The sequence below is a fragment of the Vipera berus genome, assembly GCF_964194415.1.
Source record: "Vipera berus genome assembly, chromosome: 3".
In the NCBI taxonomy this organism is placed as follows: domain Eukaryota; kingdom Metazoa; phylum Chordata; class Lepidosauria; order Squamata; family Viperidae; genus Vipera; species Vipera berus.
This window is the reverse complement of record NC_138204.1, coordinates 20,295,013-20,320,759: the sequence shown is the minus strand read 5'-3', so window position 1 is coordinate 20,320,759 and position 25,747 is coordinate 20,295,013. Positions and strand designations below refer to the sequence as shown.

The window sequence follows — 25,747 nt, the reverse complement described above, 5'->3', positions numbered from 1 at the left end:
AGCCAGTCAGGATCGAACTCTGTGGGTAGAATTAGCCTGCAATACTACATTCTAACCACTATGCTGCCACAACTCTTTCACTATCCTATGTGGAGCTCAGGTGCTCCCTTCCCCCCAATATGGTAGCTGAAAATGGTACAAAGGCCAGGCTTACAATATTTCTATTTTATGTCACCATTGGTTATAAAATATATCCATAAAATTATCACTATAATAAAAAGGGAGTTTCTGAAAAATGCAAAAAAGCAATAGAAAATCATATGCATAAAAGTAACATATAAGATCAAATATTTATTAAAGCCTGGTTTGTTCAGCAGAGGTAGAGGCCATCTAAAGTGGATCTCATAAATCTGGATTCTGTCAAAGCTTCTTCTTTTTTTGGTCCTCATCGCAAAACTTCCATTGCACATCTGTTATTGTACCATGTAATTTGCTTTCCTTGATTTAAATTTTGGGTTATTATGTGGTTGATGTGCTGTTGCTACTTGTTGATTTAAAACCCAGGCATACTTTTTAGGTGAAAGGATACATATCCCACAAACAGTTTTCATTTACTGAGTTTGAGTTCCAGAGAAACATTTCTGTTCCAAAGAACAGAGGTCGTGCTGCTGAGTCTTGAAATGCAATTAAACATAAGGACTCCAATTTCCTCCTACATATAATCTAATTCCAAGGTTTGTTCTGTAAAATGAAAATGTTTTCAGGGCAAAAGGCCAGATAACATGGTGGACTTCCCAGATTTGAATGCCTTTGAATTTTGGTTTTTGGTTTTTTTTATTGGTAGGTGGCTGTTTCTGTAAATATACATATTTATTCCTCAAAGTTGTTATTGAAGTTCTTAAATCACTGTTGAATCTATTTGGTAGTAATATTTGTCATTGGAAACATTCATTATTTAGCATATAATTCAATTTACCAATTTAATTGGGAAATTTTTGAACACATAGTCAGATCAAGTAGAGGAAAGAAAATTATGTTCTGACCAATCTTGTTTGGCCTTTTTTCAGAATGGCTCTGGTACTTTCTAATAGCTGAATAACGAACATCTTTGATATATAGAGCTATTTTTAATTGAAAGAAGCTGTTTTATAAAAAACAAAAGTGCTCCCCCCTTGCTCTCTCCCTTCCCTCTCTTTCTCTCATGGGTTGACAGCATTTGATCTGTAGAATATTCTCATGTTCATTTTTAATATCTTTTTCAGATCAAGGGGATGAGCAAGTGTCTGCTTCTTGGGATTGCAAAGAAAAATTTGAAGGGCAATAGCAAAAAAACAAACAAACATGAAACATGAAATTCTTCAATGCACTATTTCAGTTTGTATTACTTTCTATGAGTGACTACAAAAACATTTCAACAGAAAATAATAAAGTAGGATAAGGCTGCCTTGTCCCCAGAAGTATTTAGGGGTCAACTATTTTTGCAGTTAGATTCCTAGAGAACCTATAATGATATAGCTACAGTCTGATATGAAAACGAGATGAAAAACCTTGCTGCATAGAATTTATACACAAATAAGTGCAGTGGTTATACTTTTTTTAAAAATGTGAGTCCTGTGTAGTACAATTATTCTGAAGAATGTTCTTAAGGAATATCACCTCCTTTCTTACTGTGAATTAGCCTTCAGACTATTTACTGAAGGTTATGCAGAGAAAGCAAGTAGCCTGCCCTTGTTGCTTAGCTCAAATTAGAATATTCCTGGCCATTAGCCGTTTTTTCTTGAAATGCTGAAAATTGTAGCTCAGCGATATATGGAAATTCCTAGGTTATTTCCTAGGTTGCACTCCCTGCTGATCGTTGATATCTTAAAAATCTTCAGAGGAACTGTGTAAAACTTCAAGTCTGTCTTCCATGCCAGAAATAGGATTATTTTAAGAAGGAAACTTTATTATCACTTTTTTAAAAGAAAGGGATGGAGCTAGGGCTGTTGCAAAAGCTGGAATCTTGGTTCCAGAAGTGGGGCTGTTAATTTGATTCTAGCATGTTGTCACTATAAGAAGGGCATTTGATAGGACACATCAAGGAAAATGGGAACCATGCTAATTATATCTTAATGAAACAAGATATCCCTTGTGCTACATCTCTACAATGAAGCTGGTAAGTTAATGAAATAATTCTATGCACATTTCCATCCAAGTAATAAATTCCTAAAGCACTTCTCACAAAGCACTTTTCACAGAAATGGTTGTCCAAGCTCTTCTTTTAACTCTTCCCTTCAAGTTATCCTTAGTTGGTCACATCTGTGAACCATCTAGACTAGGGGTCGGCAACCTTAAACACTCAAAGGGCCACTTGAACCCATTTCCCAGAGGAAAAAAACACTGGGAGCTGCAAAACTCACGCGTGCACGCACACACGAGGGGGAGAACTTGATTGAAGAGTTTAATTAAAAAGAAATAGAGGCTGCTGTGCTTGAGTTCTCTCTTTCTCTCTCCCTCCCTCTCCCTCTCTTTCTCTCTCTCCCCCCCCCTCTCTCTTTCTCTCCCTCTCTCCAATCTTCTGCTCATCTGGCAAGCTGGCTTCACACTGTTCTGGACAAGCTGATATACATTCTTATTGGGCTGGCTCTCTTGCCCTGGTTTCTGCTGCTTCCTGCTTCCTGTGGAGACGCAGCAAAGGCAGGAGCCCCACCCAATAAGCTTGTCAGCTTCTCGGAGAACAGTGTGAGGCCACTCTCTTTTTTACACACACACACACACACACACACACACACACACACACACACACAACAGAGAGAGAGAGAGAAGGGAAGCGCAAGTGCCCCCCCCCTCTCTCTCTCCCTCTCTCTCTGCAAATGGCTGGGAGCCGCAGGAAAAGGCTGAAAGAGCTGCATGCGGCTCCAGAGCCGCGGGTTGCCGACCCGTGATCTAGACAAAGGTAGGAGGAGGTTACTGAAAAAAGCCTATTTCTTTGAAGGCTTAAAATATATCAGTTTCACATGCTACACTATAGTAGAGTAAGAGCTGGGTTAGTCTGTGGAAGCACAAAATCAAAAGACTTTGTTAGCACTTTTTTGAGCTAACATACTATATTAAAATAGTATGTTAAACTATATTGCAGTTTCATTAAACACATAGAGTGGCTTGACTGACATAGATTTGAATTAGGATGAGGGAGAAAGACAAATTAGGTAAGTGTGCATAATCAAAGTCTTACAACATTTTAGAATAGAATAGAATAACCAGAACATAAGCTGTTATTGGGTGGAATCTGTAGTTCATAAAAAGTACCTGTCCAGTAGATTATAGTTCTCAAAAGTTTGTGTTATAATAAAGCCAAGTTTTAAGATGCTAGAAGAAAGTTATATTTGTTGCAGCAAATAAGCACAGCTGTCTTCCTGAATGCAATTCATGCCTATTGGAAAGTTAAATGGGATTTTCTCCAAGGTTAATGTATTTTGCAAATGTTATTTGTTTCCAGTTTCCAGTATCATAAAATCATAGAATTGGAAGGGGCTATTTAGGGCATTAATCCCATTGCTCTCTATTCAGTGCAAGAATCCAAATTAAAGATCCCCAGTGTGTTCTGCTCTATTTGGAACAAATCAAATAAAGGCATCTTTCTAGATAATTGGCTCCATTATTAAGCAGTTCTTATTAGGAACGTTTTTTTTAACTTTTACTCAAAATTTATGTTCTTGTTACTCAAATTCTGACTTCTTTATGTATGTCACTTCTTCTGGTATCTTAAAAATGCTATTAACTCGTTTTTTTAATGGTTTTAACTCACTGTTAGGTGCCCAGGATTGTATTGTGTAAGAAAGGAAGCCATATACATTGATTTATTGATTGATTGCATGGATGAACAAGACGTTACATAGTGTGCTAATTTATTCTTTGTTTAATTAGAATAAATCTATGTATTAAGAGGATGTAAGTTGAAGTCCAGATCACAATGTAGACCATCCTAGTGAAAGATTACTAATCTTTCTAAAAGGTTCAGAAATTTGCTGGCACTAGTGTAAGAACTATCTATAGCTTCGTGGCCATCCTTATTGCCTTTCTATAAGCATATTCAGTTATCTGAAAGCATAGTACCTAGAAGTAGATACAGTATTTTGGATAGGTTATGATCAGCATAGAATAAATTAGTAACTTTATTAGAAACTTATTAATAGATCAGTTGTCATGGTCAGTGATAAGGAGTTGTTAGTATCTAGAGTTTTGTACTTTCCTCACTCTAATGTGTAGAATGAGGTTAATTTTCTTTTCTTTAGCTTATTATGAATTTTCTAGAATGTCTGGGTCACAAGAACAAATTTATAATTTGTTATATATTGATCGGTTCATTAAGTATATTGATTAATCTGTGACATCAACTATAATGTCAATCACATTTATTTGGGATGAAGCAGTCAATCTTGGTGAATTGTTCATTTTAATGTTTTGGAAAAGCTTTTCCAAAGCACTTAATCCTTTCTTTTCAACACATTACACCTTGTTAAATTGTGGTCATGGTACAGTTATTATTCAACATTTACTGAATTAAAAACATTTGTATTTTTGTACTCACAGTGAGTGACAGCAGGTTGGTTTAGCATAGTAAGACTTGGTTTGTACTTGGATGGGAGTCTCCTCAGGAATCCTAGGGCTTGGGATTTTTTAAAAAAATATTGGCACAACAAACCATTTCTCTGTTGCTGCCAAGAAATTTAGATGGACTCTTCTGCATAGCCACCAGGAGTTGTGCTCAACTCAAGAGCCTTGAGTTGAGTGAAATATGTAATAGTTTATAGTTAGTGATGGTTCAAACATCATTTAACATATTCACTAATTATAATTATTTGGATCTATAGCAATGAGAATGATAATGCAGATGTCTTTTAAAGGATAATTGCAAGAATTGTAACGAAGTTGAACCATATCTTGTTTAAATTGGTGTTAATTTTGCATATTGTTTGTAAGCTGTGATTTATGCGTCAGGGTGTTGAGGTGAAATAAATATTGTGAGGTTTCTTTTGTAACACACAGTTAAACAACCTATGTCTTGGTGCGCTTGTGAATCCAATTCATATGAAAAGATTTTGGTGTTCCTGAAGAAGGAAAGGCAACTTGAAGATCAACCTGCATGTCCAATAAAATTTTGGGTTGAAACAATTAAAAAGGTTTGTGTTGCTTATGATTGCTGTAAGGACTATAAAAACTAAATACCTGATAATGCTCATATCATGTATATATTATTTATGGATAAAAGCAAATCTGAAGTATTTGAATATAACTTATGAACTTTGCAGAGAAAATATTTTTCCCCCCAAATATCAGTAATTCCACTGATGGGAAGAGGTTTAAATCACCTTCCAATACAGAAAAAAATGTGATCGAAACTTCTCTGTAAAAGTATATTTGTGTGGATGTTTCTATATTAAATCCCTAGGCAGTTGTCAATGATCTGTTCATATTATAGAAATTTAATGGAATAGAATGAAGTACGGGAATATGTGGGCTACTATTCATGTGACATGCTATAAAGTACTGAGTTACCAAAATTAATAGTACAAATGTAATAACATATGACAGCTCTTGTAGTTGAGATTTTTGGTCTATAATTGCTAAGTAGTAGTACACTATTTGTTGTGCAAGTAATTGTATTTTTAAATACAATTTAGCAAATCCAGATAAACTGTCATATTTCAGAAGTACTATAAAACTAGTTTTTGTAAATGTGAATAATTTATTATGGTTTATTTTAAAATAGGTTTGCTAATTTGGCCTGAGCATGAACCATTATCTCAAAATATTCTGTATTTACTTTGGATGTTTTTATTGTTTTTATTTGTAAAAATATTTTAGTGTTTTAATTGTGATATATTTTTGGATTGTAAGCTATCCAAAGTCATTGACTGAGATGGGCAGCTATAGAAATTGTATAAATGAATGAATAAAGAAATAAATAAAATACACAATCCTTTTTAGTTACTAAAAGAGAAAAACATCTGAAACATATTTTCATGTATAAAAGCTGTGCTAAACTCAGAAAATTAACTTGTTTGGAATAAATGTGGGTAAAATCAGTGTAGTTGTTGTATGTTAGTTAGCTAGTTAGTCAGAGTTGTATCCCATTTATCTACAAGAACTCAAGGTAGTATACATCCGAGGTCCCCAACCTTTTGGGCACCAGGGACCGGTTACGTGGAGAGAGGTTTTTTTGTAGACCAGAGGGAGTGTGGTTTTGTGTGCTGCTTGCATCCTGCGCATGGGGCTTTGCTTGTTTGTATGGATCAGTTGCTGGCATGCCATGGCCCGGTACCGGTCCACAGACCAGGGGTTGGGGACCCCTAGTATACATAACAATTCTACCTCCTAATTCTTAATTCTCAGTAACTATCCTCTCAGGTTAGTTGAACTGAAAAATAGAGTCTACTCTAGTCACTGCTTCACTCTAGTTCTGATCCAACAATCTTAACATGATTTTTTTTGTCTTCTCTTAATTTACTGTTGCCTTGAGGCCTTGCTGTCAGCTCACTGTTTTCTTCTTTACATTGTTATTTTAAGAATAGCTTCAGGGTGGAAACTGAGCAGATGTTGACTGTCTGATTTTAGGCTTGCAATTGAAATATTTATTACTATTCCTCTTTAAAAAGGTTAAATGAGTTTTGTTTGGGCAACTTGCAAGTTTGTAGCTCTCCCAATTTTCCTTGTTTCCTCTTTGGATAGATAATGCAAAAGAAAGTTTTGCATTATTTAAGATGAAGCTTTTTCTATCTTTCTTTTGCTCAAAAAAAGAAACAGTGAATTTATGAAACAGGAAGTGGTTATTTGGAAATGAGATAGTCTTTTGTCATTGGGTCTGTCTTCATATGTAAATGGTTGAAGGAAGACAGGAAGAATACAGTTGAGTACAAACATAAAGATTAAGTCACCAATGGCGTAAAGGAATACTTTGATAGCTGTTTAGATAATTATTCAACATGTATGTCAGAAAGAAAAACCTGTATTATTTGAGTTGTTGTGGATGTGAATGAAAAAGTGAATCTATATGTTGCTGATAACGGCATATTATTACATTCCAGTTTTTTTTTGTTTTTTTTAAAAAAGCAATCTTATGAGTGAATGTGCTCCAGAAGGGGAAAGGGGTGTGTGTGTGGGTGTGTGTGTGTGTGTAAAAACTATATATTTTGAACAGGCCTTTTCCTGTACAGATTTAGCATTCTCATTCATTCTTTGATTTCTGAATGTATTATATAACAGAGACATTTTGGAAGTGTCAAGAAAGAAGGGAAAGAAAAAGTAATGAAATAAAACTACAAGAATAATCACAAATTGAGTTTTTCTACTTAAATCAAATATTTTGTATTTGTTGCTGAAATTCATCAGTAACATCTGGAAGGGTGCACTTTTTCTATTCATGACCTCCCATCATAACAGAAGATGGCCAGTAATCTTACCTACTGTATTTTTTGCAGCTGCACCACAAACTGGTGAAAAGGGTGACTTACAACCTGTCCTTGCAATTACAACTGTTGTAGCAGTATCCTTGTAATCACGTAACAAAAATATGGGCAGTTTGGTGCAGTAGTTAAAGCACCAGGCTAGAAATCAGGAGACTGGAAGTTCTAGTCCTACCTTAGGCACGAAGCCAGATTTGTGACCTTGGGCCAGTCACTTTCTTTCAATCCTAGGACAGAGGCACTTCTGCAATCTTGCTAAGAAAACTGCAGGGACTTGCCAGGAGTTCACACTGACTTGAAGGCACCCTACCCCACCCAAAAGAAAATATCAGAAATGAATGAGAAAAAGGGGGGAACCTGTAAGAAATACCCCAACTCTTCTCAGCAATAAATCAAAAGGCTATTGCAGAGAACTGCAGGAGCAATACATGCGGAGTAGCAAGAGACTTAGTATAAGGATGCAAAATTTCCAATATGGATTTTTTTTTAATTGTAGTACACTCTGGGGAAAAAAATAGAAATCCCTGCCAGGATAAATGGGAATGCTGTCAAAAGGACTGATTGATACCAAGTACACATGAAAGTGACTCCATTCCCTTTAGTAAGAGGATCACAATGAATACGACTGCTTTCTCCACATACACACAACTCCAGGGTGACCCAAAGAGCTCACACAGAGGTCTTTGTAACACATGCCAGTGTTAAAAGAATAAAACACAGCACAAGAGTACTTAAAATCAGAATGTTATGTAAATTTATAGTGTTAAGTAAATAAGTAGTCTGAAGAGCAATAAGCAGAAGTACAGAATAATGGATTAGGTAGATAATAGATAAAGAGGAACACAGACATGCAAGGAACAGGAATAATTGGAAATAAGGATATCATAGAACTGTGTTTCTCAATTTTGGCAACTTACTACTTGGGGAATTCTGGGAGTTGGAGGCTGCCCATCTTAAAGTTGCCAAAGTTGAAAAATACTAAGTTAGAAAACAGTCAGGGATCATATAGGTGCAGTATAAGAAAGATTAATGGCAATAAATGAGAGTTCAGGGCAAGAACACCAATGCGAAACAAGCAGATGTTTTCTGAGAAAATGTTTATTAGTCTCTGAAGCAATAAACCACAGCCAACTTGGGAGTTAAAAAAGCAACCCTGTGTACGTGTGCTGTATCACCCCTAAACACACACACACAACATTCTTCTCTCTAGGACGGTTAGAAAAATGGATCTTTCTTTACTGTAGTTGAAGTTTCTGAAAAATAAAATCCTGAAAAAGCAATAATAAAAAATACTATTTGGAGGAGCAAAATATGAAATCCATACATGTTTTTATAGTCCTCCCAGATACAAATAACAACAAATGGATGTTGTTATCAGTGTTTACCCCATTCCTAGTATTCTGAAGCCTGGTGAAGGGCAGGAATTAATTAACCATTTTTTTAAAGATAAAAAACCAACAAGGCCCTGAACCAAAAGGCCTGAGTGCTCTATTTCTTTGGAAAGTAGATTATCTGTCTTCTTTGGAGAAAGTAACATATTTTGTCCTTTAACTTGAGAAATGTGCTGGGTATTTTATCTTCTGTATACAGGAATTGTAATGATCTCATACCATAAAAAGTCATACATAAAAGCCTTCCTATTTTATAGTTTTCCAAAATCATTTGTGGAGTAATACAAGATATTAATATTATTAGAAATCCATACACTAACCAATCCCAAATAGCTCTGGGCATCTTACCAAATGAAAAATGAACATTAAAACCATACTGTCAGCACCATCGATAATCCAACAGTCTAAAAGCCATGGGCAAAAGATCCATCTGTGCAGATAAACAGGAACAGAAAATGAACATTTTTCTATATTTTTTAGTTTGCCAAAGCAGAAAATTCTTCTGAATCATTAACTGCATCCTTTTCCCCCAACCCTCTGTATTTATAAAAGTACTTGATATTCATTTCCTGATTCATTCTGTCACTTCATGTTACATTTCTTCTCTATCAATATGAGTTAGGAGACAGAAAGAGCTAAGTATGTGCAATCTTCATTTATTTTTTTCTTCCTGGAAAGAGAGCAATGGAACATAAACTGTGGCTGGAATGGCTGTTAAAAAAATGCAGCTTATATATATTTTATATACATTTCCTGTGGTCATGTGGCCAGCATAGCTACATGCTAAAGCAGGGGTGTCAAACTCAATTTCATTAAGGGCTGCATCAGCATTGCGGTTGCCCTCAAGGGGCCAGGCGGGCGTGGCCTACTGGGTGGGCGTGGCCTACTGGGTGGGCATGGCTAGAGTGCGTATGGCCTACTGGGTGGGCGTGGCTAGCTCTACATCGTTCGCATCAAGGGTGCCTATGGGGGCCTGGGCAGGAGTGGGACAGATCTGAGGGTCTCTGGCAGAAGGAGGGTCTCTGGGCCAGGGCCAAGGCAGTGGGGGCCGTTCCACCACCATTCTTTTCCTATCTTCAATCTTCATTAGTGCTGCTAACCACCTAAGCCACGGGTGTCAAACTCGCCACGTCACGTAACGTGTCGCGATGTATCGCAACTCTTTTTGCATTGCTGGCAATGGGGTGGGTGTGGCTTTGGTATGTTGAAACCAGCCCGCGGGCCAGCACTTTGACACCCCTGTCCTAAGCTATTCCTTGGGAAATTTTGGGTCTGTTCCTCAACAATTTTAAAACCTAGCCATTGATGGTGATCATTCTGCTGCTGCTGCTTCTCTTGTTGAATGTGCTGTCACCAGGTCCGTCTAGCTGTCTTCAACTCCTTCTCCTCTTTCACTTACCACACCTTCCTCTTGATGATGTTCACCACACAAATGCTTTTTTCACTTCCACGTTATACTTGCTGGCACTCTAGACAAGTGTGGTAGCCTTCAAAAAGAGGAAGGAGTAATGTGGCTGTTTTCTGCTTCCTTCAGAGACTTTGGCACTTCTGGAGATTTAGATATGCATATAAGAAAAACAAAGAAGAAGCAAAAATTGTAAAAAAAATAGTTTCATATTGTTGTCCACATCATTTTGCAAACAGGCCATTAAGTCTGAGGATAGTTGTGTAAGATCATCATTTGCTCTGCTGATTCTTTCCCTGCTGTTTTTGGAGTCAAACAAATTATTTAAGAATCCTGTTTCCTATAAGATTTGGTGGTTGCTGGCTTGTGTCTATATCTCTGCCTTTGTATTTTATGAAGCCAACTCATTGGCCTTGCTGAGTGTTGCGCAAAAGCCCACAAGGTCAATGATACAGTGTATATTCACAGATCATTCTGGTATGCTAAACTGCTGCAATTGAGAGCTTTGATTTGTCTTGTTTCGTTTTTATATTGAATTTTGTTTGCTTAAAGGAGTTATCCTCTATCAAAATGACCTTAGTTTCACTAGTGTTTATTGGGACACAAGGATGATTTTGTTCTGTATGCTAAATGAATGAAATCTGACTGTGAAATAGAACAACAGAAATATGTAGTGTGTGTGTGTTACTTTTTGTTTACACAACTAATTATTTTCTTGAGGAAAGAATGGATGAAAGGAAGACGAATATGTTGGACAATCTAAATTGGGGAAAAAATAAATTGGTTTCATACTCATAATTCTGTCTGAAGATCTTACTTTTGCTAGATAAGAAGTTGTTAGATCTATTTTTTCACAATTGAAAATTAACTCCAAACGTATTCAGCTGTTCTCAGCATGAAGCAGACAGCCTTTGCATGGTAAGAGCTTATTCTGACTACTGAAAGAACTCAGTCCCTTAGAACAGACAATTGTCCCTTTCTCATCTTACAATTGCAAACCAATTTTCACAGACTCCTTTGTTAATAGACAGTTGCAGTTCAGCTGCTATTGCTTCTGTAGACATATGCTAATCTCAGTTTGACATGCCTCACACCTCATGGTTCTGTCGTCTGAAAAATTCACCATTTTTTAAAAAATAATTTTTAAGGAAGAATCTGTCTAGGGACAGCAGAACGAAGTGAACTTGAACTGTTTTGAGATAAATCTTTTAAGCTAAGAATTATAGGAATTGTTGCTGCTGTGTCTGGAAATCATCAGGTTGAAATAGCCATGAAATTTCTAGAACAAGGATAGTCTTAAAGAGGCTCTATTTAGATTTGCGTTGAACATAGGAGCACTGATACCATATATGAAGAGGATATAATTTTTAAGGCTATTTCTGAATGCCTTGGTTGTGGATTGCCCATGCCATATAATAAAGATGGAGGGGAAAAACAGCATGAGGTAGAAAGTATAGAGGGAAATATTTTCGTTCTGTCTTTTACACTGTTAAAATCCAAGGTCATTTACTGAATCAGATTAAAGACTAATAAAAGAGTGTAACAACATATTGTTGTTAGAGTGTAACAACATATTGTTAAATTATAGAATTTGCTGACTGACTATGCTATGGTGATACCAATTTAGGTGAATAAGCAAATTCATTGCAATAGATATTGATGCATGTTACGATTGGAATCAAAGGCAGCAGGTCCCAAACTGTCATCTCCATGTGCTGCTTGTGAGTTCATGGATCATCTCATCAGATGTTGTTTAACACAGAGCGGTCAGAAGATCCAATCTGAGTCAGTCACCAGGACCAAAAGTTTATTCTTCCAAGCTTTGGGGAATGGACCCCTTGTCAATCAACAGGAGTGCTGATTTACCACCAGCTTATAGGAGCTGAGGGTGCTGAGGAATAAGGAAACAACAACTAATGAGAGCATATAAATGCAACGCATAGTACATCCCAGTGCACACATGAGAGAGAGAGAGAGAGAGAGAGAGAGAGAGAGAGAGAGAGAGAGAGGGGGGGTTCTCTGAGGATGGGCTTCAGCACAAGCCCGAAAGCTTGGAAAAATAAACCTTGGTCCCAGTGACCAACTCAGATTAGATCCTGCAGCATTATTCTGGGACACATATATTCACAGAGTGATAGGATTTGTGCTACATATGATCCAACCTTGACCGAACTATCAATCCAATTTTCTAGATTTGTTTAATATACAGTACTGGACTATAAATTAATCATACATTCTGGTTCAACACAACATACTGCACTACACTAAAATGTGATTCACTACTGTAGTTATGATTTAGCTTTTATTAGATGGCCTGATCCAGCTGGGTGTGCAATTTAATTCTTTATTATGAGAATACACAAGTGCAAACTTCGGGAAAATTCCTTTCTCTCCCCCCCCCCCCGCCTAAATTCTATAATGTTAGCTGCTATGATTTGTTACAATATTTTTTTATAAATGTAAACAAACTGTCTTGTCAAGATTCATTCTTTCATAAAATGTGTATTTTATGTTAGCCAGAAAAATCCTCAGCCCTAGAGATGCTTCCCGTAGGGGTGATTTAGAATGAAATCAGCACTACTTATTTTCTAAAATTAAACTTCCTGCAAGTCTGTTTTGTGGGTCAGAGTCCACTTCTTCAAATTCATGAAATTTTGTTGTGAGTACATCTGGAGCTGTGTATGCAAGGAAATGAAATCTGGCCACAAGAGATGCAGCAGATTTACCCAGCTACTTACCTCAGTTTTGTTTCCAGAGAAATCACTTTAAAGTCACTTCTGAAGAAAAAAAAACATTTTAAAATAATTTGCCCTCAAATGTTTCTTCTAACTTGTGCTGGCTTGCTTAAGGTTTATCTGAACTTAAGCACTTGCTTGGAGATAATCTTTCTCGACAAAGTTCTGAGTTAACAGTCTTGAATTGGATTGTAACCAAAATCATAGATAATCCTGTTGATATCTCTGCTGGGTTTCATTAATTGATCAGGAGGTGAATTACTGAGCAAATAGTTGAATTAGTTATTAAAACTGTAAGCAGTAATTCAGTTTATTCTTTTATCATCGTGGATGAACATTTTTTGATGCAAACAATCATGTATATAGTTTTTCAAATACTTTTTATATGATAATAAACACAGTACAGTTTGTTAAACTGTAAGCCACAATTTTGTTGATCAGCAGACATATTTGCCATGTTAACATTATGCCACAAGGGCAGTCACAAAATGGCTGCTATGATGAGCCTGACCAGGTATAAAATACCTATTCTCTTTTAAAAAAAACATACAGAAATTGTTCTGGTTCTGTTTTTTTCCCTAGTTGGTAGATACTCTTCTTAGCAACCATACACCATTTTCATTTATTCCAGCTTCCTGTTTATTTATTTAATTAAAATTATCTTCTTTAAAAACTGTGACAGGAAGTCTGGTGGTGAATCTGAAGGTACTTTAATGCTCAAAGGTAACATGCCCATCAGACAAAACTGAGTCTAGTGCTTCCTAATGGGAAGCTTTAAAAAAAATACTTTGCACATGGGAGCAAAGATTTCTTTGAACAAAAATCTGTTAGTGGACTGCCCAGCATCTTTTAGGAACACAGGATACAATACAATCCTAAGTTTAGATCACTTTTGTACCTAATTTTATGATATATTTTTTGTCTGTTAATGAATTCTTCATTGGTGACATTAAATTAGAAGGAATAGACTTCTGCTGTTCATGATTGATAGTATTAATTCCGACTGTATACATAGATCAACCATCCTGAACTCAGCCTTCTGAATACATTCAGAGATGAGTTTCTCCAGTATTCACAGCATGACCTTTTGAGTATTATAGTCTAAACATGTATGGAGGGAAAGATTATGATAATGGTAGCAGCAAGTAAAAGTCATGTCGACTTAAAGTGCTTGATTTATAAGCTTATGAAAATACATTTTATGAAGTTGGATTATCATCCAAATAGGTAACAACAAATGTGTTCTCCCATTCAGTTACTTTACATTCTTTGAGGTAAAGATCCCACACACTATAAGCAAAACTCTTGGCTTGCCAGTGGCCTTTGAAGCAATTTACAAACTTCACAGCACAGTTTCAACTTGCAGCTCTGTTTATTAACAGATGGAAACTTATCAAACAGAGATCCAACCTAGAACTAAGGAGAAATTTCCTGACTGTGAGAACAATTAATCAGTGAATTGGCTTGCCTCCAGAAATTGTGGGTGCTCCATCATTGGAGGTTTTTAAGAAGAGATTGGACAACCATTTGTCAGGAATAGAACAGGGTGTCCTGTTTGAACAGGGATTGTACTAGAAGATCTCCACAGAGTCTTCCCTTCCAACTCTGTTATATCTGTAAGCTATACATGTTAAACATTGCTAGAGTATTGTTCACATCTGCTTGCTAACTATCTGTATTATTTTGCATCTGTGAGGGTCAATCTTATTAGCATATATTCAGATACTGTCTCCTTCCGATTCATTTTTGCTCTGCCTGAACTCCCAGATTCTCATATTAGTATGAGAAACCAACTAGAATTTCTTGTTTAATAAAAACTTTACCTTTATATTGCTTTACTTCCATTGTTATAAAGGCAGCCAAAACAAGAGTTATGCAGTTAACAGGCAATCTTTAAATGTCTTCAACAATTTTCCAACAGATGGCTATTTTACAATACCCAACAAACCATGTGTATACCCATCATCTCTAACTTGGCCACAGATGTTACATCTAGGAATGAATACTTGCTTGGCCAGTGTCAACAGAGTATAATGATAGCATGGAATGAGTTTCTCTGTAAAGTCTCTTCCAAGGAACAGCATGATTTAATGGTTCCTCCTAGTTTGCATATTGGCTGTCTGTTTCAGTGCTCTGGCTCTCTGACAGTAGTCTGTGGTTTGCTGGGTATGTTGTTTCATTGCAGCAGGTATCAAATTACTGAACACTAAATCAACAAGGGTTTTCTAGGAAAGCCATGTTGCAAAGGTACATTGGCAATGCTAAGATCACAGTCGTTTATTTACTTTTTGACAGTTTTAACAAGCAGTACTATGCTTTCAAGTTAGTAAAAGTTAACGTGAGCAAAGTCACAGCAAGAATAACAACTTTGCTGTCCAATTTCCAACATTTAAAAAATAGCACGCTCAGACCTTTTTGGTGCAGTCGCCATGATTCAACCTTTAGACACTTTTAGCCTGGATGATTGAATCTTTATTGACATATTTTAATGCATTTTGGGAAGAAACCCCTGAAGTTGCTGTACATTCCAACTCTGACTCTCTGCCTAATTTTGCTCTGACTGATGAAGTTGCTTGGATGAGCAACGAAGCGTCTCAGATTAACAAAGAGTGATCCAGTTGCCATGAACCTTTAGACTCCTAAGAATGTAGTAGTCCCTTATGATGCATCTGAAAGACCTAGTAAGAGGATGATGGTGCCATCATGTTCACTTCTGCTCCCTTCATTCTCGATCCAAAACCCCTTCATGTACTATAAGTAGACACCTTACTCATGAGGGAAATGGGAAGCTGTTCCATTTAGTCTTACGACAAAGGCAGAGGAGATGGGAAATAGTGATCAGTCAACCCTCTGATGCCTTTCCTACCCACTCATATGCTGTGCTTGCTGATAAACCTATTTTTCTTACATGATTCAAGTGCATAAGACTGTTGATATCCTATTACACATCCTCAAACTGCATAAATATTGAACACTGGAGATAATTTGGGAAAAGAAGAAGAGCTAGTCTTCTGCTTCTGACACTATCTGGAAAATGCAACATTTTTTTTCTTAGACTACTGAGGCCAGTATAATGGGAATAGAGAATAAATCTCTGCCAGGGTATACTAAATAAGATTAAAACCATGACCGATTGATTCTGTTTGAATTATCCTGCTTGGTCATCAGAAATCCCTCCATAATGTATTGACTTTATACTCTGCATTGAAATGCAGTTTTCACACATGTAAAATCTGTGAACTCCTTACTACTTACAGTTTGGAAATGACAACTTGTACAAAAGTGCAAATATTGGTCATCTGTGACCTCTACCTTTGAATATTTATTTTACTATTTATTAAATTTATATGCTGCCCATCTCACCAATAAGGCAACTCTGTTTATTTTTGTGCCACTCAGAAACAGATCTTCTTTGTTTCATGCCATGTTTCAAATATACATGGTGAATTGAAAAAGCAAACACATTTGTTCTTTTAATTTTCATAAAGGATGTAATAGAATGCCCTTATCCAGAGTATATGAAACATGCTGTAAAGCAGACATGTCAAACACAAGGCCCGGGGGCCGGATCCGGCCCGCAAAGTGGTTTCATGTGGCCCGCAAAACCATCCTGGAAACAGTGAGGGAACGGCCCCCACTGCCTTGGCCCTGGCCCAGAGACCCTCCTTCTGTCAGAGACCCTCAGATCTGTCCCACTCCTGCCCAGGCCCCCATAGGCACCCTTGATGCGAACGATGTATAGCTGGCCATGCCCACCCAGTAGGCCATACGCACTCTAGCCACGGCCACCCAGTAGGCCACGGCCACCCTGACCATACCCACCCAGCCCCCTGAAGGCAACCGCAATGCTGATGCGGCCCTCAATGAAATTGAGTTTGACACCCCTGCGGTAAAGCTAAAAGAACAGCTAAGAACTATCTTCCCCAAGCAATACCAAACAAAATTGCTTTGCTGTAGAAGTTGATATGAAATTAGACAAATCTTGTCCTGCAATGGCTGGGGGATTTAAAAAGTAGATTAGATTTGGCAATGTCCCTATATTATTCTTTTGAAGATATATTACATTCCTGTTTGTTACCATGTATTTAGTATTTGTTCATTTGTCTACAGAATATAGAAGAGCACTATAGGCTACCCTACAATAAGATTCCTAGGGTGCTTTAGCATAAGAAATCAAACCATTCAGAATGATTCTAATAGACTATATGTACAGTGTAAAAAAAAGCTTGTCTCAAAAGGCTAAAAATAGCTTAAAGCTAACAGAGAAAAAAGATGCAGTCCATTCTTGTGTAAGATGCAGTCCATTCTTGTGTTAAAATCAGGCCTGAAACTTGTTAGGCATATGATGATAGCCTACAATGTTGGGTTGAAAATATATTAAACACAACAATACCTAACAAAACTGATTGAAACTGGTCTGGAAAATCAGTTTCATGCATTGGATCTTTAGAATAACCTGGCAAATGCCCTCTTGAGAAGCTGTTACCACTAATTGTTGGTTACTTCTTGTTGGCCAAGGCTTGCTATTGTTGTTGTTTTTCCTTCAGTAGTGGCATTTTCCCAATCCCTGCAAGAAACATGAATTGTTCACTGTTAGAAAATTTCAATGCACTCAGATCTGAGAGGGTTAGATCTAGCACTGTAATTTAACTGGAATATGGAGACGGAGAAGCAACTGGATTTTGATCTGGCACTAAATATTGTATCTTATATTTAAGCAGACTACAGTAGAAGTAAGGAAACCTTGAGCTCTCTAACTTCAGCTATAGCCGGCAGTGTCCATTTGGTGTAGGAGCTGGATCTGATTTATATTCTGTCTTTGCTCAAATAAGCACTCAACATGGCTCATAAATTTTAAAGGCACAGTTCAAAGATTAAAAAGAGAATGAATGCTAAAAATGATTAACTCTTAAGAGGATGGAGAAAAGCATACATTGTTGTAGTCCAGCAGCGTCTTGGAAGGCTGCAAGTTCTCCCTTGGGCTATGGAAAAATATGAACTTGCATGGCCTTAGTGTAAGCTGTCTCACATTTATTTATTTAGCAGTATAAATTGGATTTATTTAGTTAACTGTGTAAGTTTAAAAAAATGGCTTCACTCCATCTCTAGCCGGGGAAAAATGCCACATGTGAAAATCCTGTAACTTCTTTCTTTCTCTTTATTTTTAATTGTTAAGTTATGCATGCTTTGTTTTTTGTTTTAAGTTCCTGGCATACAGTATACAGGTTTGATTGATGTCGCACATAGCTTTTGTCAGAATGTTACTTACAATGAATGCTGGATTTTATGTGAGTTGCCAGAGAAATGAATGATCAGTGCCAAATCGGATGGCTTTAACAACTGTACTGCTGCTGTGGAGTATAATATACCTCATCCTTTTCATATTTACAGCTCCTGTATTGCTTGCTGATAACTCAAGGAAACTTGTGCTCTTATCTTAACCAGGCATTTGTAGCCTTTAGCTGTTAATATGCATATATGAAAAGGTGGCATGTAGGATATCAAGAAACATATGTATTCCTGTAGATATCCTTGTTCAACTGCTCTACTTGCATATCTGTCTTTGTGCTGCTCCGATACATATTCTGATGCATTTTATTTTAGCAATAAAAGTTTATTTTGTGCTATAAATCCAATGAAACATGATACCTTTCTCTTAACATTCTTAATTTCCAAATTTATTTTCAGTAATGATATATACCACTAGTCTGTAATGCATGCCTTGAATTTTTGCCATTTATCAATGTTATAAACTGTCATTATTTGGAAATTTTGCACAGCAACTGTTAAAAGCAAACAGAACCATGTATGGTGATAAGCCACTAGCTCTCAGTGATTTTTCTGAACCAAGCATTCAAATCAGTAATATGCACAAGTCTTAGCATATACCAATGTATTCTTTTATTTCCTTCTAGGAAATCAAACATGAAGCAAGTGACTTTCCGTGTAAAGTGGCCAAACATCCGAAAAACAAAAATCGCAACAGGTACAGAGATGTCAGCCCCTGTAAGTATTGTGACCTTCTCAATTTATTTACAAAAACTGTAGCATTTTTGTCAGTTAAGATTCTAAGTCGTCCAGGTAGCTTTGTCTTGGCAACTAGATAGAAGTCCGGTTGCCATGATTCAACTTCCAGATTTAGCACTGTATTTTTCTAAAAATCAAAGGAGCAGGGTTTTTCAAATGTAATGCCAATCTATGAATTAGCATTACAGTACAGGTAATCCTCAACTTACAACAGTTCATTTAGTGACTGTTCGAAGTTACAACAGCACTGAAACAGTGACTTAGGACCATTATTCACACTTATCACAATCGCAGCATCCCCATGTTCACTTGATCAAAATTCAGTCTCTTGGCAACCGACTCCTATTTATGATGGTTACAATGCCCTGGGGTCATGGGATCACCTTTTGCCACCTTCTGACAAGCAAATTCAATGGGAAAGTCAGATTCTGCATTAACAACCGCATTACTAACTTAATCATTGCAGTGATTCACCTAACAACTGTGAGAAAAAAAATGTAAAATGGGGCACAACTCACTTAACAAAGGTCTCACTTAGGAACAGAAATTTTGGACTCAGTTGTATATGTAAGACATGTGCAACATGTTTAGTTGTGGATGCTTTATTTAATATATGGGAGTTACTGAAGTTCCCAGTGAGTAAGATGTCAAGTAAGTAGGACCACTTTGTGAAAATTTTCTGAGGATTTTCTAACCTAGAAGATTTATATATATATACGGTATATATATTTGTTATGTTAAGCTTGTTTTAGAGCTTACGGTACAGCTCTTGTATTTCTTATTCCAAAAATCTCGGAAACTTGGCAGCTGATTTCTTGCAATTATAGTCAGATGAGGTTCTGGGAATTGCAAAACAGGGTTTCTGAAAGAGAGAATTATGTAATTGTAAAGAGTCATTTATATGCTAAGATTAGATAAGTTAATCCTGTATAGAAGAGTTTACACACCTGGGTTATGGCTTGCTGCTCTGAATTATTTCATGGTAGAGCAGAAATACTATACAAAGAGCACAACAAAAAAATTAGAATAGAATAGAATAGAATAGAATAGAATAGAATAGAATAGAATAGAATAGAATAGAATAGAATAGAATAGAATAGAATAGAATAGAATAGAATAGAATAGAATAGAAGCTGGAAGGGACCTTGTAGGTCTTCTAGTCCAACCCCCTGCTCAAGCAGGAGGACCTATACCAGGGGTAGGCAACCTTGGCTCAGGAATTCTGGGAGTTGAAGTCCACGAGTCATAAAAGAGCCAAGGTTGCCTACCCCTGACCTATACTATCTCAGACAAGTGACTGTCTACCTCTTCTTAAAAATCTCCAGTAATGGAACACCCACAATTTCTGGAGGCAAGCTGTTCCACTGGTTAATTGTGCTCACTGTCAGGAAGTTTCTCCTTAATTCCAGGTTGCTTCTCTTTTTGATCAGTTTCCAACCATTGTTTTTTGTCCTGCCCTCTGGTGCTTTGGTGAATAACGTGACCCCCCCTTTTTTGTGGCAGTCCCTCATATACTGGAATACTGCTATCATGTCTCCCCTATTTCTTCATTTCTTTAGACTATAGCCAAACCCAAGTCCTGCAGCCGTTCTTTGTATGTTTTAGTCTCCAGGCCTTGGCTCTTCTCTGATTTTTTTCCAAACTCTCAACATCTTTTTTGTGATATGGTGACCAAGAGATTCTAAACAATTTAACAATTTAAAATCTTCAAATATATCAGAAAAAGACTTTGAGATTATAGTTAATTATGCACTAAATGTGAGTTGGCATTGTGATATGGTCATAAAATGATCACTTTTAGATTGCATTAAATGATATGTAGATCCCATAAAATGGGAAACAATAGCTCTATTCTATTCTTCATTAGTCTGATCCCACTTTGAGTATTATAACCATTTCTGACATCACACTTTAGGAAATATTTTGATAAAATGGAACAGATGCAGAAAAGAGCAATAAGACTGATCAGGCAATTAAAAAACTGAAATCTATCAACAAGGAAAGTAGAAATTTGTAACTTTGAAAAGACTCTTAAGGGCTATCTGGAAGGGTGTTGTGTAGAACTAGTGGCTGTGACATATGGCAGTTATTTCCAAAGGAGGAAAATAGTTTACAAAAAAAACACGTTCTCATTAAATCCTAAGAAATGAGTGTGGGTGGAAGATGGTGAAAGGGGATTTAAAATCAAATATTTGTCTTAAATTCACATCACGGCTCTCATTTTCTTTTGTATCTGCTCATCTACAAGTATTACAGTCATCTACACAGGGGCTTTACTTTGATTGTCATGTGTGCTACACATTCAGATTGCCAGTCTGTTCTTCTCCATATGTTAGAAAACCTCTACAATCATTTAATAGTCTAAAAATCTGTTAAGCCTTCCAGGAAAACTCAATACATGCTATAGTGTTGCACATAATTTTGCTTACTGATCAGTTCTAGAGATTCTTTTTATGGTAACCACCATTGATTTTGTTTGTTTTAGATAAAATGGCTTCCAGTCAGTTTGGTTTTCCTGTAAAATGTAGGGATTCTTTTATATCTGGGTGGGCTAAAAGGAACAAACTTTAGATCTTTAAAACAGAGTGCAGTTACTGTCAGAGTGCTTTGAATATTGATAATCGGTGGGTTGGGTTCTAAGAAATGTGTTTATATATATATATATATATATATATATATATATATATATATATATATATATATATATATATATATATATATGTGTGTGTGTGTGTGTGTGTGTGTGTGTGTGTGTGTGTGTGTATACGTATACGTATACGTGTCTGTGTCTGTGTCTGTGTCTGTGTCTGTGTCTGTTATATTTGGAAACAAAAAGGCTTACTTCTTTATTCTGAAATGAGTTGTTTAGCAAACTATAAATATTATATAGGTGTTTAATAATGTGGGTTTTTTTAATCCATTCTGTAGTTGACCACAGCCGAATTAAGCTGCAGCAAGGTGACAATGATTATGTCAATGCAAGTTTGATAAAAATGGAGGAGGCAAACAGAAGTTATATCCTTACACAGGTAAGAATTTAAAAAGAATAGTAGAAAGAAAATAGTGGTCTTTCTTTTCTGTTTTTTTGGTCTTGGAGCTCACAGCTGGTAACTGTGTGGGAAAACAAGTGAAATGCTTTACCTTCACCCATCATGCTATAGGTATAGTCTGCTATTTTCCCCTTTCCACCTCCCCAGTTCCTACAATGCTGCTTTGTTGTGGTGAGGAGGGAGGGTGTTTCTGAGACAGATGAGCAAAGAACGGCAGGTGTATATGACAGAACTATATATTCCCAGCAGGATCGCCTGTGGTGTGAAGGTCCTCCTAGCTAAATCAAGCAGGCACTGATATTGGGAAATAGTGATGCTGCAAGCAGATGATCACTTTAGTGAAAACATCAAAGGTATCATTTCATACTGTGGAGAAAGCAATGATAAACCCCTCCTGTATTTTACTAAGAAAACTGCATGAATAGACAATCATTATTTCATGATTGACAGCGAAGTCCCTCAAGTCAGATAGGACAACATTCTACTAAGGAAGATTTGAGGATCTTTGAGAATACCAAGTGGTTAGATTAAAGCCTGAAGGATATCTAGTGGTCTTCGACTTAAAGCCATAATGGAGCCTACCCATTATCACGTTATGACAGTTGTAATCATGTGACTGTTCCAATTTTATGATATTTTTGTGGCAATCAATTAATGACATGGTTGTTAAGCAAATCTATTGTTCGCAGTGGGGCATGTTTGCTGAAAATTGAAAATAAATGCCAGTTTTTAGCAAAAACATTGTAAATCATAGTCACGACCATGGAACACTGAAAATGGCTGTAAATATGGTTCGGTTGTTGAGCACCCAAAATGTGGTCACATATTTCCATGCTTTATAATTTAACTAGCGTGGAAGTGTGCAGTTCTCATTAAAAGAATTGGCCTTAAACTGCCGATCATTTCCTGATTAGCTCTCAGAATGACATGTTTTTTGGAAGGATGGGCAATACCTAGGGAAGATATGGATATTTTTTGGACAGTGTTGATCAGGGATTAAGGGCCTTTAGATCCAAAACATCTGGAGGACACTAATCTCAGGAATACTAATCTAGCATAGGGCCTATTTTTATTAGAACAGAATCAAGCCATCTACTCCTGAAATAGCACACTGTAGGAAGTGGTGTGCCACACCCTTCCTGTTGGTTGTTGATCACACCATTTTTTCTTTCCAAAGCTGCTTCCTTTGATAAAATCTTGTCCCCTTAGGTACTTTAAATTCTTCATCTGTTCATTTGGCTCTGCTTCAACACTTTTCCTTTAATTTATTGGATCTGAACTGTTAATGATTAACATAAGATTTATCTTCTATTTTTTAAGAAATCTGTATTATATAGCAGATATCTCGAAATACTAAGAAGCTACTGGACACAAATTGAGGAAGCTGTTCTTTAGTTTCATCTTTTATTAAATCTAGGAGCATGAAAATTTCAGTACAGAATCTTTATAAAAGTAGCTCTGTGGGCAAGGTTTTAAAGTTCAACAATCGGTACCAAAATGCTATCTCACAAAACTAACATTTAGCTGCACATCCTTTGTAAATTATGTCACCTATAATAATCCAGGTCCTTCCAATTGAATGGGAGGAGCCTTAGTAGAATTTGGATGAGCATTGTTTGGGTCCACAATTTCCCTCATCCCATATACCTGCATCAAGTTGAGTTTTAGTCCCAAAATTCCTGATTTCTCTTAAGAGGGAAAATGATATAGATAGGGCCATAAGTGAGAGAAAAGCAAAACAGTGTATGGTATATTGTATTATGACCAGTGAGAGCAATTAATCACTTTTGTGAAATTGACCGTGATAAATCCCTCCTTAACTAATTAAAAGATTTTTTTTCTTTCTGATCATGGATAAATCTTGCAGTTCCAAATTCTTCTAAGTTCCATTTCCTTTTAACACTGGATCACACCCACACCCAATATGCGCACACATATATATCACATCAAACCTTTATTACAGGCATAGGCTAACACACACACACACACACACACACACACACACACACGTGTGTGTGTGTGTGTGTGTGTGTGTGTGTTAAATGTTTGTTAAGCATTCAGAATACACTTGCTTAGTCCCAGACACGGGATAAATCTTATTTCCTGTTTCAGCCTAGCCCAAGGCCATCTTACAGACAGTAGCCACAGCAGTGGCAGCTCATATTTGTGTAAATTTTTTGGCTTGCTAACAAAAAATAAAGGGAGACTGATATGATCATTTCAAACTTATTTGTTCTCCTCAGTCAGCCATATTTACACAAATATATACATATACACAGACAACATACATTTGATATTCTGTCATTTGTAAATTAATCAAATAAATTATAGCCATTCTCTGTAATCTGTCAGTGTAAGGGCCCCAGAATATGCTAGGAACAAGATTTATCTTTGGTTGGTTTTTTGTTACTGTTTAAATTCTGATAAATTTGGTATACTTATACTTCAGTATCTCAGTGCAGCATGGCTTAATCTGATGGAAAAGCAAGAGCCTTTGACTTAGGAGAAGGTAACCTTAAAAGTGCTGGGATAAACATCCTAACAGGAAGAGTAAACTCTCACTGATTTTCTGTGTCAGGCCAAGAACTATTAAAAATTACTGAACTTCCTATGAGTTTTAATGATTTCTCATCTCAACAAATCAGAAGTTACACTAACTACAGAACATAGGTTATCCTGCTGAGTGACATTTTTTGCCTTAAGAACTTGTCTTTCCCATCTTCCTCGCCTTCAGAAATTGTGGGTGCTCCAACCCTGGAGGTTTTTAAGAAGAGAGTGGACAGCCATTTATCTGGAATGATATAAGAGTCTCCTGCTTGAGCAGGGGGTGGGACTAGAGGATCTCCAATGACCCTTCCAACTCTGTTATTCTATTATTCTGTTTTTCCTTCTGGAAGATAGGCTTAAGTATTCTTGCCTATTCGTACAAAAAGCTTTGATGCATGGTTAAATATTATGATCTGGCAACTAGCAAACAAAGCTAATTAACTTGTAATTGCTTCTTTGTTTTTTTTATTAATTCTAAATTGCCCCAGTCTGGATGCTAGATTTTATATACCTAGAAATGGAAGCCACACTGTGTTGCATTTAGAATAACTAAATAAGTATTATTTGATTATAGTACTCAGAAATTTGTGTCATATGAATACTGCTTTTTCTTGAAAGTTCAGTATCCTTTTCAGGGTCCGCTTCCAAATACTTGTGGTCACTTTTGGGAGATGATTTGGGAACAGAAAAGCCGTGGTGTTGTCATGCTTAACAGAGTGATGGAAAAGGGATCAGTAAGTATATATAATTTTTAACTCCTTTGGGATCATGGCTACGTAATTAGTGTACATTTTAAAAATCTAGTAAAAAATAGTCTAATGTTTTTAATCTAGGAAAAATTTAAAAAAAAGTCCCACAAAGCATTTTTCTAAAATAAAAGCGCTTTCAAGTTCAGAACTTAAGTTTGCCATGTAAATTCAATTATGTCTAATAGCCTTTTTTTTTAAGCAAAGGAGCCTGGAAATTCAGTGCAGCATTAAAAAAAAGGTTTCTTAATCACCAGCACCAAATTTTCAGCAAATACTGGTTCTTTTACAGTCTCCCTTCATTATGTAATGAAAATAAAGATCCTAAATATCTTACAAAGAATTATTTGACATAGTTCATCCTCTTTCAGGAGCTTTACTTTAATGTTTATAGCCGTTGTGCATAGAACCTCTTGGGGAAGGAGATTTTGAGCCAATGTTCACCTTCTACATTTTAGTAT

General features: G+C 36.5%; 1 protein-coding gene across 4 annotated transcripts in view; it reads left to right on the top strand.

Annotated features, from left to right (window-relative positions):
• The window catches only part of PTPN1 (protein tyrosine phosphatase non-receptor type 1), an 83,748-nt gene that overhangs the window by 40,071 nt on the left and 17,930 nt on the right, over positions 1-25,747 (top strand). The window contains exons 1-5 of one of the 4 annotated variants that reach the window (XM_081322217.1): positions 2,065-2,095; positions 4,969-5,102; positions 18,832-18,922; positions 21,872-21,972; positions 25,176-25,274. In XM_081322217.1, the coding sequence (XP_081178343.1) occupies positions 4,980-5,102; positions 18,832-18,922; positions 21,872-21,972; positions 25,176-25,274 (414 nt within the window). In that variant the 5' untranslated portion in view covers positions 2,065-2,095; positions 4,969-4,979. Of the gene's footprint in view, positions 1-2,064; positions 2,096-4,951; positions 5,103-18,831; positions 18,923-21,871; positions 21,973-22,239; positions 22,347-25,175; positions 25,275-25,747 lie in introns of those variants that run through there. The other 3 variants (XM_081322218.1, XM_081322219.1, XM_081322220.1) reach the window with 3 other exon arrangements.